A 17,252-nucleotide genomic window follows, 5' to 3' on the forward strand; every position below is an offset into this window, starting at 1 on the left:
CAACATCATAAAGTATCAGGAGGTGTCAACCTGCTTAATTGTGAATAGCACTCATGGTGTTTTGCTCTGTGTCCACTTACTGGCTGGTTGAATCCAGAGACTTGTATGTCATGGCGCCCCATTGGAGAACAATTAATATATCCACATAATCTACCAAATTTGATATATTCCAACATTCCCCACAAGATAGTGAAACAGAATTTTGGGTCGGGTATTACATACTGTATCTTTCGTCAATTTCCAATTTTCCATAATTACTCTCATTTGATAGATGGGAAGCCAATTTGCTTTCGACTGTGGGGTGACATTGGTGTTCCTACTCTCCAAGACATTGTAGGGCAACAAGGTCTCTGTGAATTCCAAGATTTACAAAAGTCCTTAAAACACTTCTATTCTCTTATCTACTGCTGTGTGCAGCAATGTGTGCTAAAGGTGTCCCATGGAAGGCAAATTCACCCCCTTCATTTGTGGTATTGTCTCTAACCTCTGTAAATGCATAACTGAGACCTCATATGAACCTTTGCTACTTAACAGACGCACGAAGACAGATGTTAACACTTCCTCAGATCTAGATTGGCCCACAATACAATCAAATATATCCCTGCCATCCTGAAATCCAAACTATCAAATACACACTATCAATTTGTTACCTCAAACCTTGAAGATTACAACAAATGAAACTCGAAGCTAATCCATATTGCGACTTTTGCCCAGACAATACCATTGCCACTTTTCTTCATATGATTTTGTAGTGCCTGGAGGATTTTGGGAGAATGTCTATTATGTCTAAAATTATTGGGAAAGCTATCCCTCCCTCCCTCACTCACAGTGTCTGCCATTTCTTAATAACACCTCCTCTATGGAGCTATGGAACTACAAATGATAGGCATCTCATGTTAAATACTTTATATATACTCTATATATGCTTATTCCTGTGGATATCATCATGGATCGTGGAGCATAATTTTCTAATTCTATTTGGGTCTGAATGATGTTGGTGTGTTAGTGGAATACTGTTTTATTTCATGTCTTATAATGGGATTCCTGGATGGGGTTGGGAAATGAGTAGGTTGTAATGGTAGTCTGCTAATGTTTGTTTGTCTGTTTTTGTGTTTTTATTGAAGCACACTGCCTTGGTTCAGCCATTGGAGCTTTCAATCTCATAATCTTCCTCAGCAGATGGAGCTGCTCTGTGGTTTAAATTTCCATTTTTCTGAGCACTTCTTGGCTTAAAAGCTGCAGTTAAAATTTCACTCTGGACCTCAGAAATATAATTTTGTTTCCAATTCACACATATATTTCAGATAAATGTAGTACACAGCCTCTGTGACCTCATCTGCACAGCAAAAGACACCTTCTTACACAAAAGCTGAGAAGACTCTTCAGCCAAACAAATTTGCACAGTACGTTAACCTGTTGGATCAAAAATCCAGACGAGTGAACATTTAGACACATCAGCCACAGAGCTTGCTGACAGGGAATTTATTCTGTGAGTGAGAAAAGTCAGACAGAAAAAACGAGAGATATAGTCCCTAGCTGCCCTCTCCATTTGAGATTCAAGATTACTGTCCGATGAAAGCCACCTATCTCTCAAAGGAAAGCTTCTTGGTGTGACTGAAGGCTGGGCAGTGGCTAAACACATGCTCAAGAAAACAACCTCGGGAATTTGTTCCAAGGAAACTTTTAATTTGTTTGTCAAAGAGGATTGGTACACATGGTTTAAAACACATCTGATAGATAATTAAACGCTGTTCATGAGAAGAAAACATTTATTAGACGGACCAAAACAGGCTAAAATGAATCAATATTGTGAAGATATAGATTAATGGAACGTGAGGCATGGCCACATTAACACTGGGGAGAGTGGCTGTGTGAATAATGACTGTCCTCTGTAGTTAAAAGGCATTGGCATTATTGTTCAATCAGCTTAAGTGTTTTAAGTGGGAGGTTTGGGTGGATGAATTCCTATAGGGTATAGAGTTGTCTGACTTTGACACCACAGACCAGAGTCGACATCCCATCTCCACAGACCAAAGGTCAGTGTTGGTTTCTTTCAACCATGGAGATAATCTTTCCCTAACCTTGATCAAGTCATTTAGTCTTTTATCCATTGTTGAAATCTTTGTGATGGGGTGGTTACATGATGGTGTGCCTTTGCCAGTTTTAGACTTAAGTGCCAAATATCCTAATTTTTCATTGTATGAGGACTTGTAGATTATGAGCTCAGCTACACCTGGACCAATCAGCATCCGGTATTGCAGCAGAACTTTTTTTCATGGCCAATCAAACTCCAACAAGTGTTGAGTCAAGTTACAAGTAAGTTTTTACAAATTACATTTCCTTTTTAAGTTAGACAAAGTTTGACTATGGAAGTTTGACTATTTATTCCCTAGATTGGCAAGAGAAACCTTGGTGGGGAAAGTGAAAGAACAGTGTTTTCCCCTCCCAGATCAGACAGTGCCTGTACTGCGAATGTGAGTGTTTTTGGAACAGAGTGCACTGCTCATGGTAAAACATCCCTGGCTAAAAATATAAGAGAGGTTTTTAGAAATAAGGATGTTGTTGGGTACAGTTACATGTACATTGAATTCAGTTCTTGCACTCACCACAGTCACAGCCACATGAAGAGAGGTAGGGCTGCTCGATTATGGAAAAAATCATAATCACGATTATTTTGGTCAATATTGAAATCACGATTATGTAACATGATTATTTCACATGACTTTGGGAACGTGTTGCATTTATTAAAAACACACCTTTTTTTGCAATCTAAATTCGTGCTGTTCCCTTGTGTTGCAGCCACTACCATGTTGCAAATCGTGCACGTAGCATGTTTCTGCTCGTTGTAGGATTCCTCAAAGCCAAACTGTTCCCAGACAACGGAGTTGGTTTTGCCTTTTTTGCTCACCAAACGCTGCTGTAGCTGCCCTCCTTCTGCCATCTTTACTCGCGCTGAGTTGCCTCCCTCTGGCTGAGAGAGTTTGTGGCTTAGGGAGGGGCGGATGTGCGCGTGTCTTTCAGAGCGCAACACAAAATAAGAGTGTTCTTGCAAAACAGAACATGCAATATAATTGTACTATTTTGGTGATCGTTGGGAGCCGAAATCAAAATTCAATTAATTGCACAGCCCTAGAGAGAGGAGAGCATAGAGTGTTTTCAACAAAGTCACATGTACACATTATCCTCTGTACATCAACAGAGCTATCAATAGTCAGTAGAACCATTTTTAGCTCAGCACTTCTAAATCGTTGTCATGGTGACAGCAGACATCTAAAGAAATGTACTTCATATTGATCATGTGCCAACAACCTGACACATTCATTCTTCTATTGAATGACATGCTCCCTGTGACCATCCAGCCCAATCCTCTCTAGTCACACTCGCAATTCAAAGTTCTGAATTATAGGTTCTCAGTGGAGGCTAATATGTATTGGAGACACCTGTAGCTTGTACAGGATTTACAATGACAGGCTGAAGCCCATTATCACAACCTGACAATATCAACACCTGTAGATATTCTATCGTACAGGATTTACAATACTGATGATTGAAACTATACTTTCCTGGACCAGCAGCAACAATATCAACATATTAGACTACAATGTATAGCTGAATGGCAAGACTATTGTTTCCCACCTCCACCAATACAGTTCTCTGAATCAGATTCTTCCATCACTCACACACACAAACAACAGAGAGAGAGAGAGAGACATTCATACTGCTCTACTTAGGAAGACCTATAACAAATAATGTATGTATCCTGTATCATACAGGATTTCCACTATATCAACCATCCTGGTATAAAGAGGCAACGATAAAATAGGTTTCCCAAAACCAACCAATTTCAACTACCTCTCAACACCTTGGCGACAAAAATACCTTAAATTAGGACAGTCTATAATGTGTGAATAGTATGAGCAAAAGCCTACCTCATGTGATGGTCTTCTTTCTGGTCTTTCTCCTTGAAAACTCTTCCACTGCACCATTAAAAGTCCAGGTTATCTGTCGAGTTCTGACTCTGTTTCTAGTGTTGATAAAGAGTTCAAGCTTGTTGCCTCATCCTTTCTCTCAGATCATGTTTAATTCTCGCAATGTGGGGAAACAGGTAGAAAGTAATAAATTGTGGGGCTTCTAAACTGGTAACCTACTCAACCTACTCAGGTGGAGATGAGGGTGGGGCAGTTGAACAGGTGTGTGTCGCAGGGCTGTGGCTCTCTGCTTCTGTTTCATGCTGCTGCCTCACTGTCCTCTTCTTCTACGATCGCCCTCTCCAGGCTCTTTGCTAATGCTAGCAAGCCGAGTAAAAAGTCCAGATAGATGGTATGTTTGTCCGAATTTCAGTTACTCTGAATCCTTTTCTTTTTCGGCTTTTCTTTGTGGCGCCACCGCTCCGATGTTTGTTTTCCATGTTTTAGAAGCGTCTTTCGCAAGGGGCCGGCTTTGCCGCTAAATTCCCACGGTCACTTCCTGACCTCTGACCTCACTCGTCATCATCATGACACAGGCAGCCAGCAAATCTATCATAATATTTTAAAGTAACTCTGAATTAATTGGGTCATTTTTCAAAATGCACACACTCAGTTAGTTAATGTAATTTGATTAAATAAATAAGTAAATAAATAAATAAACCAGGATAAGGCCACAGCTGGTGGGGGTTTGGAGGCCCCCTAGAGGTCGGAGGCCTCGGATAATCCGTACCTGTCTCCAGCAGTAGCCTACTCTGCTGTTTAACTACTGTTAATTTACTGCTGACCCACATTACACTTTTAGTCAGTTCAGTTCTACACAGCAATTAATTTACTGTTAAACTACTGTTAATCTACTGTGCAGGTTTCCTTTTCTGCTTTCTTTTTTTTGCACTTTTGTCCATACTGTGTCATCACTTTTTTACTTTTTGCACATTTACATTTGTACATTTTTCTGTTCACTTACTTTTTGTTTATTATTAATACTATTTTATTGTAGTTTTTACTTTTTTTAAGTTATCTCCTTTCTCTTTCCTAACTGAGTGTTTAGAAACTGTAACAAAGAATTTCTTTGTGAGTTTATTAAAGTTTTTCTTGATTCTTTTAGACCACACACATTTCTGTAGCCCATTTCACAAAGTACTGCAACCCTGGCTATGAATATGGAGTATTGACTAAAATTATCTGTTGATATAGAATAGAAATCTATTCATCCATCCATTATCCGTACCAACTTACACTGTGCGACTGGCAAAACTATGAATCCATATTGGGATGACTTGGATGGTGTTGTTTGCCCAGTGTTTTAGATTACATGCTTGAGGGAGCAGCACCTGAAGGACACTGAAATTACAAGTGTCCTTTTGCTGACTTCAAGATACTTTTTAAAAGGCACTCCAATCTCTTGGCTGTAGCTAATAATTTGAGGTTCATATTCTCTCTTTTCTTAATGTGTCATATTTCCATACTTCTCTTGATGTATGGGCAGCAGTGCTGACAAACACACATCGTCTCAGCATTTCACACAAGTAATTATTGAACTGTGTGAATGACAGACTTTGTTAATAAGATTTGGGAAACAGTCTTGGTGATTTTACAATTGTGATCCTGGATGATCTGTGATTCAGCATCAATTTAAGGATTGTACAGAGCTGTATTTGTGACATGCCCTGTGTACTCACACACATATAAAGCACATAATACTTCCATGCACACAATACCTCTATGTTAGCATTTGTTTGGTACATACTTACAGTATACGTGCATCTCCTATACATTTGTTGTTGGTGCTATGTGGTAGTCTTGAGATATGCTGATAGCTCAACTCACATTCCTTGTATTTGATGACGTACTTGGGCAATAAAGCTGAATCTGATATTACCATGAATGATAAGTTTCCAACATCCATATTTTGATACAATTTTTATAAAAGAATCTCTTCTGTCAGAAGGAGTCACACATGACTTATGTAACTGTGGCTAGCACTCCTGTCATTTGATGACAAAAGTGTGTGTTTATTTGCTTCATCTATTATTCATAGCGTACACTTACTGTTTGCTATAATGATACCTTGGAGCAGCTCCAGGGGATAGGGTGTTTGTGATCTCTTTCTAAGCTACATTTGTATTTGAGATCAAGCAAATGCATTTTGAATGTATTTGGGGCTCTACATCACATCAATGTTGTGATGTGACACTGAAATATGACAGTGATTTTGTCTTTTTTATGTGTTTCTTCAAACAATAAGTATTATCACAGGTGATTTTTGACTGTAAAGTAATTAAATATATAATTTCCTCTTAGCACCACTGATATATGCGTGTGATTGTCAGGCTCTCATATGAAAGGTAAATGAGGGCAAGGATCAAGGCAAGAGAGTGAAAAATACAGGGGGAGACTGGATAAATGGCAGACAGTGAAGACTTTCAGACTTGCATTTTTTTGAGGATCAGACTGAGGCAAATACGTGGATACGGTATGTCAGACTACTGTCTCTTTCTGTCACACAAAGTACCAGGAGAACATGGACTGTTTTTAGAGTAAGCAAAACAACTTTGAATTATAACAAGACACATAGCTCAAACCCCTTTAAAAGTTTGGTGTCATATCAATCTACGGTCAATTACTCAGGCTTAGCTGTCTGCCATTTGTCCCTGTCAATCGTTTTGTGTGAGTGTTTTCAGATATGACAGGACGCTGAGAGCCACAGCACACAGCTTGACAAGCACTTCAGGTGTGATTGTGTTAAATGAGAAAATTTTACACAGTTTACTTCCCATTCAAACAAGTAATTAACACTTTCAAATGTGTTAAATTTACCTTGTCTGTACTTACTTAATTACTTACTTTTGTGTGTGTGTGCATGTGCATCTGTGTCCATGTTACGCCTAATTGTTTTCTAATTCTGTTCCTGACACAGGCATCTCTACCCCCAGTTTCCGCCAAGCGCTTGAATCATGGAATAATTTCATGCTTTTTAAAAGGCGCTTTTGTGACATTAGCATGCCCATATAATTCGTCACTGATGGTCAGTCCATCATGTGTATCTTCAGCTACACCATTTTCTATTATCAACTATTGGTAGAGAAAATATATTTCGGAATAGAGTGGAGGATGGAGATGAATGCAATGCAATGTATGCCTTTAAACATACACATAATAACATTCAGCATTCACCACTTTACCTTCCTTGAAAACGACTACAGTTTTAAAACCAGGGTTACATTTGAGGGACCTGAAGCTGTTCTAGTTCTAGATCTGGGTGAATGGTCTCTCATTGTGACAGAGAATTTCAACAAACCCCCAAAAAAGAAAAATACAGTTATATTTTTTGAGCAATGAGCTTAAGAGTAATTTGATATTGAACCGTAGGCAGCGTTCTAGTCAAGGACCTTCCTCATGCATGCATCTTGCAATATTATGCCATTATCATTCAGTATTTTCTATGGTAATGAAAACTCCCCTATTTAAACCTGACTGATGGTGAAAATAAGAGATCCCATTGTATAGTTGTCATGCTTTGCAACCTCCAATCATTTAGTGAATCAAGTACTCAAACAGCACATAAAAATGTTTCTCCACTATAGCTTTTATTTGGTAATATCATTGGACTTATCTCCTCCTGAATGTATTATTTAGATTATTATTGGCTGTATCATTTAATAAAGGAAAATTAAACTGCATATTTTCTTGTGGCTAAAAATTCTGTCTTATGATCTGAAGACTAGTCATCCTTCACATTCCCTTTGTTCATTGCCACTGAGAGTTTAAACAGCCATCAATGATTTCCCTCTCCACCAAACTGTTAGCTCTCACACAGCTTATTTTTGTTTCTCCCTCATCTTTGTTGTGTCTCTGCATATGCAGGCTACTTAAAGCCACACAAATGAAAAAAAAAACCTTGGTTACAGCAAAAATACAGAGGGTCCAGTCAAATCACCAGAAGAAGAAAACTGTACAAAATATAAAAATTAGTTGGATCAGTCCAATCAGAAACAAGTTGGTGCATTAATTCCAATGTAATCACAGAAAGACACCAAGGTCTATCATTCACATCTAGAGAGCATGAAGACATTCATTCCTGACAACATTAATCTTGTCTTATAGCCTGTACATCATATTATAGTCTTCATACCATAATACAATCACTGCTCATTTCAGTTTGGGGTGAAATTATCATGTTAACATGTACACTGTTGAGCATTACTTGTTATTTATGGGACTGGTGTGCTGAAAGTTGCAGTGTCTGGATGTGAAGCTGGGGCACCATCTGCTGGAAAAGATAATCAAGCAACATTTGCATGAACAATCTGGCCAGTGGAATGAAGAACTGTCCCAACAGAACAGGACCAAGAATTGTTTTATTTGTTTCTTTGTTTTTAAACACTATAGGCTGATGATTGTTTGTTTGTTAAATAATCAACATCCAACTAAATTTTTGCCCATTCCTTAGGAATTGTTTTATGGTGATAATAATGAGAGATTTCACTAATGCTCATTGGGTATTTTTTTTATTTTTGTTAGCCCTATTGCTCAGAGAAGTCAAATTACAGGGATTAACTACAGAGCAGGTGTGTTAAATGATCAAAAAAGAAGACTGCTTGATAGCATGTAATATTGTCATATTTGATTCACTGTATTGTACTAGAACTATTATGATTAAACCATGAATAAAGCAGAAAACAAATCAGATTTTCTGATTCATCTTTAAATGTTGCCATCAAATGGCAGCTTTCTGGCTTGAAATAATTTGAAGACTATTACTGTTCAAAACAAGACATGAAATACCAATTTTACACACATTAATGACACCACTAAGATTTCATTGTCTGCAAATCATGGTGAAAACAGATCTTATTTATCATAATTATCTACATTTTAAACTGGAGTGGGGGACTTAATTGGTCTGATAAATTCATTTGTGAAAAAATATTTGATACTTATATCTTTTGTATTAATTTAAGGGCTTTTATACTGTTTGATGATGCTATTAGTTTCCCGGGAAATAGGTGAAGTTACAGCCACCTAGTGGAGAGAAGGGGGTGAAAAAGCTAAGTCTTCAAATCTGGAGACACAACACTCAGGGCAGGTATAGAAGGGCAAGGGAGTTTATCTATGTGGGAAAAAAGAGTTTGGTATTATTTTTATGGTTTACATTCAGTAAAAAGGCAACAGTTTAGCATGATTTTACACTGTGTTATGTTGTTTTTTTTAATAAGAATCAAGATGGGATATTTATTTTCCTCACTTTCTTTCAGCTAATGACAGTTTATTTACAGAATTAATTAATAATTAGTAATTGATGAACAGAATTAATTATTCATTGACGCTCCTGTGATTCCTGTTACTCAACTAGCAAAGTTTCGTCCCTGGGCGGCTGTGGTAGCGGCAGCAGCCCAATCAAGTGCAACAGCGACCCAGAGACAGTGGAGAAACCGTAGAAGATCTTGCAGCGAGCGCATGAGCAAGCCACCACAGTCCTCAACGTAACGTCCGTACGTGATTACGAACATGGCTGACGCACGCGGTATAAATCCCTGTTTTCTGACGTCAGCGGCCTCTTCCCTGCCTATGCCCTCGTGAGGTGGGCAGTGTAAAAAATTTCCTGTCTCTTTTCTCCACCAAGCGAATCCAAAACCATCCGTCAAAATGGTGAGTTGATATTATTTCTTGGAGCAATTAATAAAATATGGGGCACACAAGGTGTCTTTAGCCTTAATATTGATCTTTTTTCATGAGAATTTATTGGATGCTACGCTACTTACATGTCACTTCTGTGGATTGTGCTTTGATCAAAATGGCAACCATTTTGTCATCTGTACCGCTAGCATCTATGGGGCCATCACCACTCGAGAAAGCCAGTGCTGTTTATTAACTGGCATTATTTGCCTAAGCAAAACTATTTATCACAGGCCTGAGTGGTAATATGTCGATAGAGGTTAAAAAATGCTAACCTTAGGCGAAGCCAAAGTGTTGGGGCTAACTTTGACAGTGGCTTCCCTTGCTTTGACGTGAGCTGTTTTTCCAGAAAAATGCTGATATTATTGTTTGAATTATTGCACAGTTGGCATTTTAACGTGCTACATGTGGTGAGGGGGCTAGCAAAATCAACACAACAATTCGTCGTGTTCTTTAACGTTGTAACGAGTTGTAGGAGTGATTTGCCGGCATTTCGCGTTCCCCGGCTCGGAAGGCTATCAAGCTAATGTTAGCATTTAGCACAGTGTCAAAGTCTGTACACGTGGCCTATTCATGTCGACATATAACGCCGGGTGCTACTGCGGCGAATCAACTTGAAACAAGAATCGATCGGTTACATTATTAGCTAAGGAAATGAAACATTGTCCTTCGCGGGATGTGTGGACAAACACTGACTAGGGGCTGTTAAAAATGATCTTATGAACGTAGACAACAATAACGTCATAGTTGTGATGGCGGATACCCAACGCCCTAGGTGGAAGTGCCGAATGATTCACATTGACTCAGCAACAATTTCAGATGAACAGAGTGTACAGTTACTGTACGGTGAAGTAACTTTAAGACTCGGTCAGAATAGTTTTTTTATGAACACTGGTAGACTTACTGAAACCAGAAGTGCCTATAAATTATGAACACCAGTGGCCGTAAATCACGAAACAAGCAGCTAAGCAAGGCTCTTTTGCTATGTACGCACTTTTTTTATGCTGGTGCACATCAATAGCTTCAATAGTTCAATAGCTTGTTGGCAGATGATCACTAGGCTTGCAATTGTCTTTTTTTCTCTTTGGGTCAATTGGATGGCCCCAATACCCACTGCATTTCAATAGGAGCCCATACAATGATGGCTAAAGAAATTGTGAACCCCTTCAGCTTGGGATGACAGTGTTAGGTTTTAAAACCTAATCAAACCAGAAGGCCAGGCAGCCACATTAAAAAGTTTGTTCCTTTTTTTTGTGACTGTTTTACCTGAATTTGTCTCCTCAGGTGAACTTTACCGTAGACCAGATCCGTGCCATCATGGACAAAAAGGCCAACATCCGTAACATGTCTGTGATTGCGCACGTCGACCATGGAAAGTCAACTCTGACAGACTCGCTGGTGTCGAAGGCTGGCATCATTGCCTCAGCTCGTGCTGGAGAGACCCGATTCACAGACACACGCAAAGATGAACAGGAACGCTGCATTACCATCAAGTCCACGTAAGTATCTTGCTGCGTTACCCACTGTATTGTTTCTCCTTCCTGCAGTTTTTTTTTCCCTCATATGAATCTTGGCAGCAGGTAGATAAGTAACATTGTAAGTGGTGTGAGCACTTACGTTTTTATCGGTTAGTACCTGTTCAGCTGTGATTTCTCCACATTGCAGCTTAACCGGAGAATCTAGGCGGTGAAAATATTCTGCTTGTGGGAATGTCTTTTTCACAAGTTGCCCACCAGCTACATAGATAACTATGGCACTCTTTATTTTGACTATTTTGGCTGCTGTTGTCTGCCTTATTGCCTCAATCCTTTCAGCTAGATGGAAAACACAATTTGAAGAAAGTGGTGTTACGACAGCAATACGTGCACCTTTTCAGTCTACAGTACAATGTGACATGTCTGCACAGTATTGACATGCATACAGTTGGTAGACTTGTAGAACTTGTTTTGTAGTTAATTACTGTACACATTACTGAAGATGTGTTGAGCTCTAAGGGTTATGTATAAACAGGCATGTTGCTTTTGAAAAAAAATCAGCTAGTTAATTAACTGCTAAATTTGTCATGTGTCCTTTTCCTAACTTGCAGTGCCATCTCCTTGTACTATGAGCTGGCTGAAAATGACTTGGCCTTCATTAAGCAGACCAAGGATGGAGCCGGCTTCTTGATCAACCTGATTGACTCACCAGGGCACGTTGACTTCTCCTCTGAAGTGACTGCTGCTCTCCGTGTGACTGATGGAGCCCTGGTTGTAGTGGACTGCGTGTCTGGTAAGGAGCCCGAACAATCCTCAGTAGCTGATGTTAGCTATCCAGATGAATTCTCAGTTTTTTACTTGCGCTTCTTTCTTTTGGCTCAGAATCAAAAGACCACAGGCTGACACCAGCACCAAAAAAATAAAAAACATTTACAGTGCCAGTCACAACCTTCTATCGCGTAAATCCGAAATTCAGAATATTTAATGAGATTTGAAATGCCATACAAGTAGGTCAATTTGATGTAATGCTCTTTGGTTCTTTTTTTTTTTTTTTTTTTTTTTTTTTAAGATACAAACCACTAAATGTGCTCATTCTGGCCCACGGGGGAGCTTGCTAATACGATTGTCTTAAAAATAATATCCTTAATACTACTTACCATTGTATTTATGTGAAATCATATTTAAAACCTAACCTGCTTTCCCCTGGGTTAAATTGTCTATTGTTGTGCATCCCTACCAGGTGTTTGTGTGCAAACTGAGACAGTGCTCCGTCAGGCCATTTGCGAGCGTATCAAGCCAGTCCTGATGATGAACAAGATGGACCGTGCCTTGTTGGAGTTGCAGCTTGAACCTGAAGACCTTTACCAGACTTTCCAGCGCATTGTTGAGACGGTCAATGTCATCATCTCCACTTATGGAGAAGATGAGCATGGACCTATGGGCAACATCATGGTAAGTGGCTGTCTGAACCTTTAAGTGCAACACCCACTGGCTTCATTGTGTTTGCACGCTTGTAGAAAACCATGAGTATTTTTGACTCTTGTCTCTCAAGTAAAGTCATTTCAGCTGTCACTATAGCTAATTTAAATTTGTAATGAATTAATCAAAATGCACGTGTCCTGATATGGTGCTGTCAACTCTCCTAGGTTGATCCAGTCATTGGTACTGTCGGCTTTGGCTCTGGACTCCATGGCTGGGCTTTCACCCTGAAGCAGTTTGCTGAGATGTATGCTGCCAAGTTCGCAGCTAAGGGTAACACCCAGATGACTCCAGCTGAGCGCTGCAAGAAGGTGGAAGATATGATGAGGAAACTGTGGGGTGACAGGTGAGTCTCTAAATGGAGAGCTTGATTAGAAAATGAAGTGTCTGTGATTAGGTAATATAGTTGGCAGTAACGCACAGTGACAGACACTCAATAAAGGGACAGGACGGCACGCAAAAGTGGCTTCTTTTAAAATGTTTCAACTCATATTTTAAATTGAAACAATCTCTTCAAATCTCACAATTTGTGTGTGATATCAATGTAGCTGTATCTGATTATTGTCTTGGAAAATCTTTACATCTCATCTATTATTTTAGGTACTTTGATGCGGAAACTGGAAAGTTCAGCAAGAGTGCTAATGGACCCGATGGCAAAAAGTACCCCCGCACCTTTGTTGCTCTTATCCTGGACCCCATCTTCAAGGTAACCAGATTTGACAAGACTTTGATTAATTATTGAATTACAGTGCACTTACACTTACAGCGGTGTTCAGAGAAGTACATTTTATAACTAGGACATTTTGTTAGTAAAATTGGACTATATTAAATGAACAGTTACTTTGTATGCCTGCAAGTGATGACCTGAATATTCTTCACTTTGACCTGATTTACCAGTGATGATAACCTTCAGTCTGAGCAGGGCACAAAAACAATGGTTTGCTTCAACATCTTTGGCTTGGCCATGTTAAATGCATTCTGCCAATTCAAATTGTCTTCTTTTCAGGTGTTTGATGCCATCATGAACTTCAAGAAGGAGGAAACTGCCAAACTGATCCAGAAACTGGAAATCAAGCTGGATACTGAGGACAAGGACAAGGAGGGTAAGCCTCTCCTGAAGGCTGTCATGCGTCGCTGGCTGCCCGCTGGTGAAGCCCTTCTGCAAATGATCACCATCCACCTGCCTTCCCCCGTCACTGCCCAGAAGTACCGCTGCGAGCTGCTCTATGAAGGACCTGGAGATGATGAGGCTGCCATGGGTATAAAGCCAATTTACTTTAACTTTGTTTATGCAGAGGATTACAAGATCAAACATGTATAGCCCATGCATAATATCAACAATTGCTTGTTGTTCTCGGACTTGTACTGATTGTCAGAATAAATTGTTTACCCAGGTATCAAGAACTGTGACTCCAAGGCTCCCTTGATGATGTACATCTCAAAGATGGTACCTACCAGTGACAAGGGTCGCTTCTACGCCTTTGGCCGTGTGTTCTCTGGATCTGTCTCCACCGGACTGAAAGTACGCATCATGGGACCAAACTTTGTCCCTGGAAAGAAGGACGACCTCTACCTGAAGCCAATTCAGAGGTTAGTTTCAGCATCTGGCCTGTTGGTTATTTTATGTGTTGTAGCATAAATTATGAATTTATCAGGTATTGATCACTTCTGAATTGTCTTTCTCTACCACTCATGTACATTTGTCCTTGCAGGACCATTTTGATGATGGGCCGTTACGTTGAGCCCATTGAAGATGTGCCATGCGGTAACATCGTGGGTCTGGTTGGTGTGGACCAGTACCTTGTCAAGACCGGAACAATCACCACCTTTGAGCAGGCACACAACATGAAAGTCATGAAGTTCAGTGTCAGCCCTGTCGTGAGAGTTGCTGTTGAGGCCAAAAACCCAGCTGACCTGCCCAAGCTGGTGGAGGGATTGAAGCGTCTGTCCAAGTCCGATCCTATGGTGCAGTGTATCATTGAGGAGTCTGGAGAACATATCATTGCAGGAGCTGGAGAGCTGCATCTGGAGATCTGTCTGAAGGATCTGGAGGAGGACCATGCTTGCATTCCACTCAAGGTAAACTTGAGTTATGAAGTAATATGTATTTGCCCATATAAGTGTAAAGATTCCTAAAAATCAAATGGATAAGAGGTTCATTTTGATATTATCCTCAAAGGTGAACATTTTTGCATTGAACTTTGCTGTTCTCTTTTTAGAAATCTGAACCAGTGGTGTCCTACAGAGAGACGGTCAGTGAAGAATCAAATACCATGTGTCTGTCAAAGTCACCCAACAAGCACAACCGTCTGTTCATGAGGGCTCGTCCCTTCGAAGATGGCCTGGCAGAGGACATTGAGAAGGGTGACGTTAGCGCTCGTCAGGAGCTTAAGGCCCGTGCCCGTTACCTTGCTGACAAGTATGAGTGGGATGTCACTGAGGCCAGAAAAATCTGGTGCTTTGGCCCTGATGGAAATGGCCCCAACATGCTGGTGGACGTTACCAAGGGAGTGCAGTACCTTAATGAGATCAAGGATAGTGTTGTGGCAGGCTTCCAGTGGGCAGTCAAGGAGGTAAGGGACCATCATATGCAAGAATTCACTGGTCATTGCACTCAGCTAAAATTGTCTTAAGTTTATTATGGAGATATTAGCTTTAAAGATAGTCTGTTCTTTTTTTAATGCAGAGATAATTTTAAATCTGTTAATCTTGTTTTCAGGGTGTCCTCTGTGAAGAGAACATGCGTGCCATTCGCTTCGACATCCATGATGTGACCCTGCACACAGATGCTATTCACCGTGGTGGTGGTCAGATTATCCCCACTGCCCGCAGAGCTCTGTACGCCTGTGAGCTGACAGCTGAGCCCAGACTCATGGAGCCTGTCTATCTGGTGGAGATCCAGGTATGTGCTGTGCACGTGTAGTCTGCATTTTGTTTCTTCTAGTTACTTGACTACCTGAGACGAGTTTAAGCCTCTGATTAATCCCTTTTACTTTTAAAGTTGCTTGTCACACCTTTAGGGTTTTGGAAGGGTACAATGGATTCGTTACAAAAAATTTTATTTATCACACACACTGTTAAGATTTTACAGTTGCATTTCTATTTCACAGATTTTGGTATTGTTTGTCCAACCCAATATCTCTTGCCTATTCTGCAGTGCCCTGAAGTTGCAATGGGTGGAATCTATGGTGTGTTGACCAAGAGGCGTGGTCACGTGTTTGAGGAGTCCAGTGTGATGGGAACACCCATGCGTGTCATCAAGGCCTACCTGCCTGTCATGGAGTCATTTGGTATGTCTTTGTTAGTCATCATGGTAATCTAGTGTTCTCTTGGAGATGAGGAATGGGAAAAGGCTCTGTTTGCCTTCTCATATCAGACTGCAATTGTTTGCGCACATGGGCGCCTATTTCACTGTTCTGTCTGTCAAGTGTACAGTGCTTAGTAAATAGTTATCAACAGTCCTGTACTCTTTTCTGCCGAGTACATGAGTAAGCCAGTTACGTCATTTTAACATGACGTGGCCTCCACTTGCATTTTGTTGTTAATTTTCAGTTGGATTGGACATGTTATGTTTTCTAATCCCTGAAAGAAACAATAGCTAATTGACATAATGTCACCGAAACCCAAGATGCTTGTTTTTAGTACAATTCAAATACCAAACTTCTTAAGAGGAGATACTATTGGCAGCAAATGATAATTGTTTAACCACCAGATGCAAACGGTGTATGATTCTGCATATGCAGGTAGATGGGTATAAACAAACATAATTGTTGGCCTGGATTTTATACCCTCTACAAAGATATATTCCAGTGTGTGTGCCAATTACGCAAGTTGACTATGTTGTGTACATGCTAGCTTGTACTTCAACAGATTACAGCAGCATTGTGAATGATTTGAAAGCAGCAGACAGGTGCTGAGTATAATTTCACTTGCACCCATTAAAATGTATTTTGCTCTGTCCATTCCCAGGTTTCACAGCTGACCTTCGCTCCAACACTGGTGGCCAGGCCTTCCCACAGTGTGTGTTTGACCACTGGCAGATCCTTCCAGGAAACCCAATGGACACCACAAGCAAGCCTGGTGTAGTTGTCATGGAGACACGCAAACGTAAGGGTCTCAAGGAAGGTATCCCAGCCTTGGACAACTACCTGGACAAATTGTAAAAGCCTGAACCCATCTGGCTCATGCCTCATTCCTCGTTTCCCATCAAATTTAAGTCTACATCATGGGACCGGACTGTACAGAACATAGGGAGCACTAATGTTTGCCAAAAGCATTGACAATAATGAATAAACATCTACAAAAATTGTAAACGATAATAAAAGAAAATAAAAACTTTTATGGTTCAGGCTGTTTTTTTTGTTTTTTCTGTTTGTTTTGGGGGGTGGTGATCATGTGGATGCTGTTAAGTTATTTAAAGGGCTGTGGTGCTGTTATATTTCTTTCATATTGTAAAATGATTTTCAGGTCGAATTTCAGTTTTTAATGGCAGTCAGACCATTTTCAATTTATGTTGCCGATTTTATAAAAAAAAAAAAAAAAAAATTCTCCAACAGTGCAACCTTCTTGTCTTGCTATCCTCATTTCTTACCTTAGACATGTTTATGGTCTACTGTAATGTCTGGGGGGTGCTGTGATGTGCTGAATACTGAAG

At 40.1% G+C, this 17,252-nt stretch overlaps 1 protein-coding gene and 1 non-coding gene across 2 annotated transcripts; both read left to right on the plus strand.

Moving 5' to 3' along the window:
- Nucleotides 1-9,462: 9,462 nt before the first annotated feature.
- On the plus strand, nucleotides 9,463-16,937 carry LOC130170856 (elongation factor 2-like). The gene is made up of 13 exons (XM_056378524.1): nucleotides 9,463-9,617; nucleotides 10,929-11,143; nucleotides 11,731-11,912; nucleotides 12,360-12,571; nucleotides 12,766-12,944; nucleotides 13,199-13,304; nucleotides 13,605-13,857; nucleotides 13,993-14,188; nucleotides 14,311-14,677; nucleotides 14,818-15,171; nucleotides 15,318-15,500; nucleotides 15,756-15,888; nucleotides 16,568-16,937. Exons 1-13 carry the CDS (start codon nucleotides 9,615-9,617, stop codon nucleotides 16,759-16,761), a joined length of 2,577 nt encoding a protein of 858 aa, XP_056234499.1. The 5' UTR covers nucleotides 9,463-9,614; the 3' UTR covers nucleotides 16,762-16,937.
- On the plus strand, nucleotides 13,451-13,518 carry LOC130171565 (small nucleolar RNA SNORD37). The gene has a single exon (XR_008828156.1). It is a non-coding gene; the product is annotated as a small nucleolar RNA SNORD37 (small nucleolar RNA).
- Nucleotides 16,938-17,252: the final 315 nt, after the last annotated feature.

This window comes from Seriola aureovittata, chromosome 6, assembly GCF_021018895.1.
Source record: "Seriola aureovittata isolate HTS-2021-v1 ecotype China chromosome 6, ASM2101889v1, whole genome shotgun sequence".
Lineage (NCBI taxonomy): Eukaryota > Metazoa > Chordata > Actinopteri > Carangiformes > Carangidae > Seriola > Seriola aureovittata.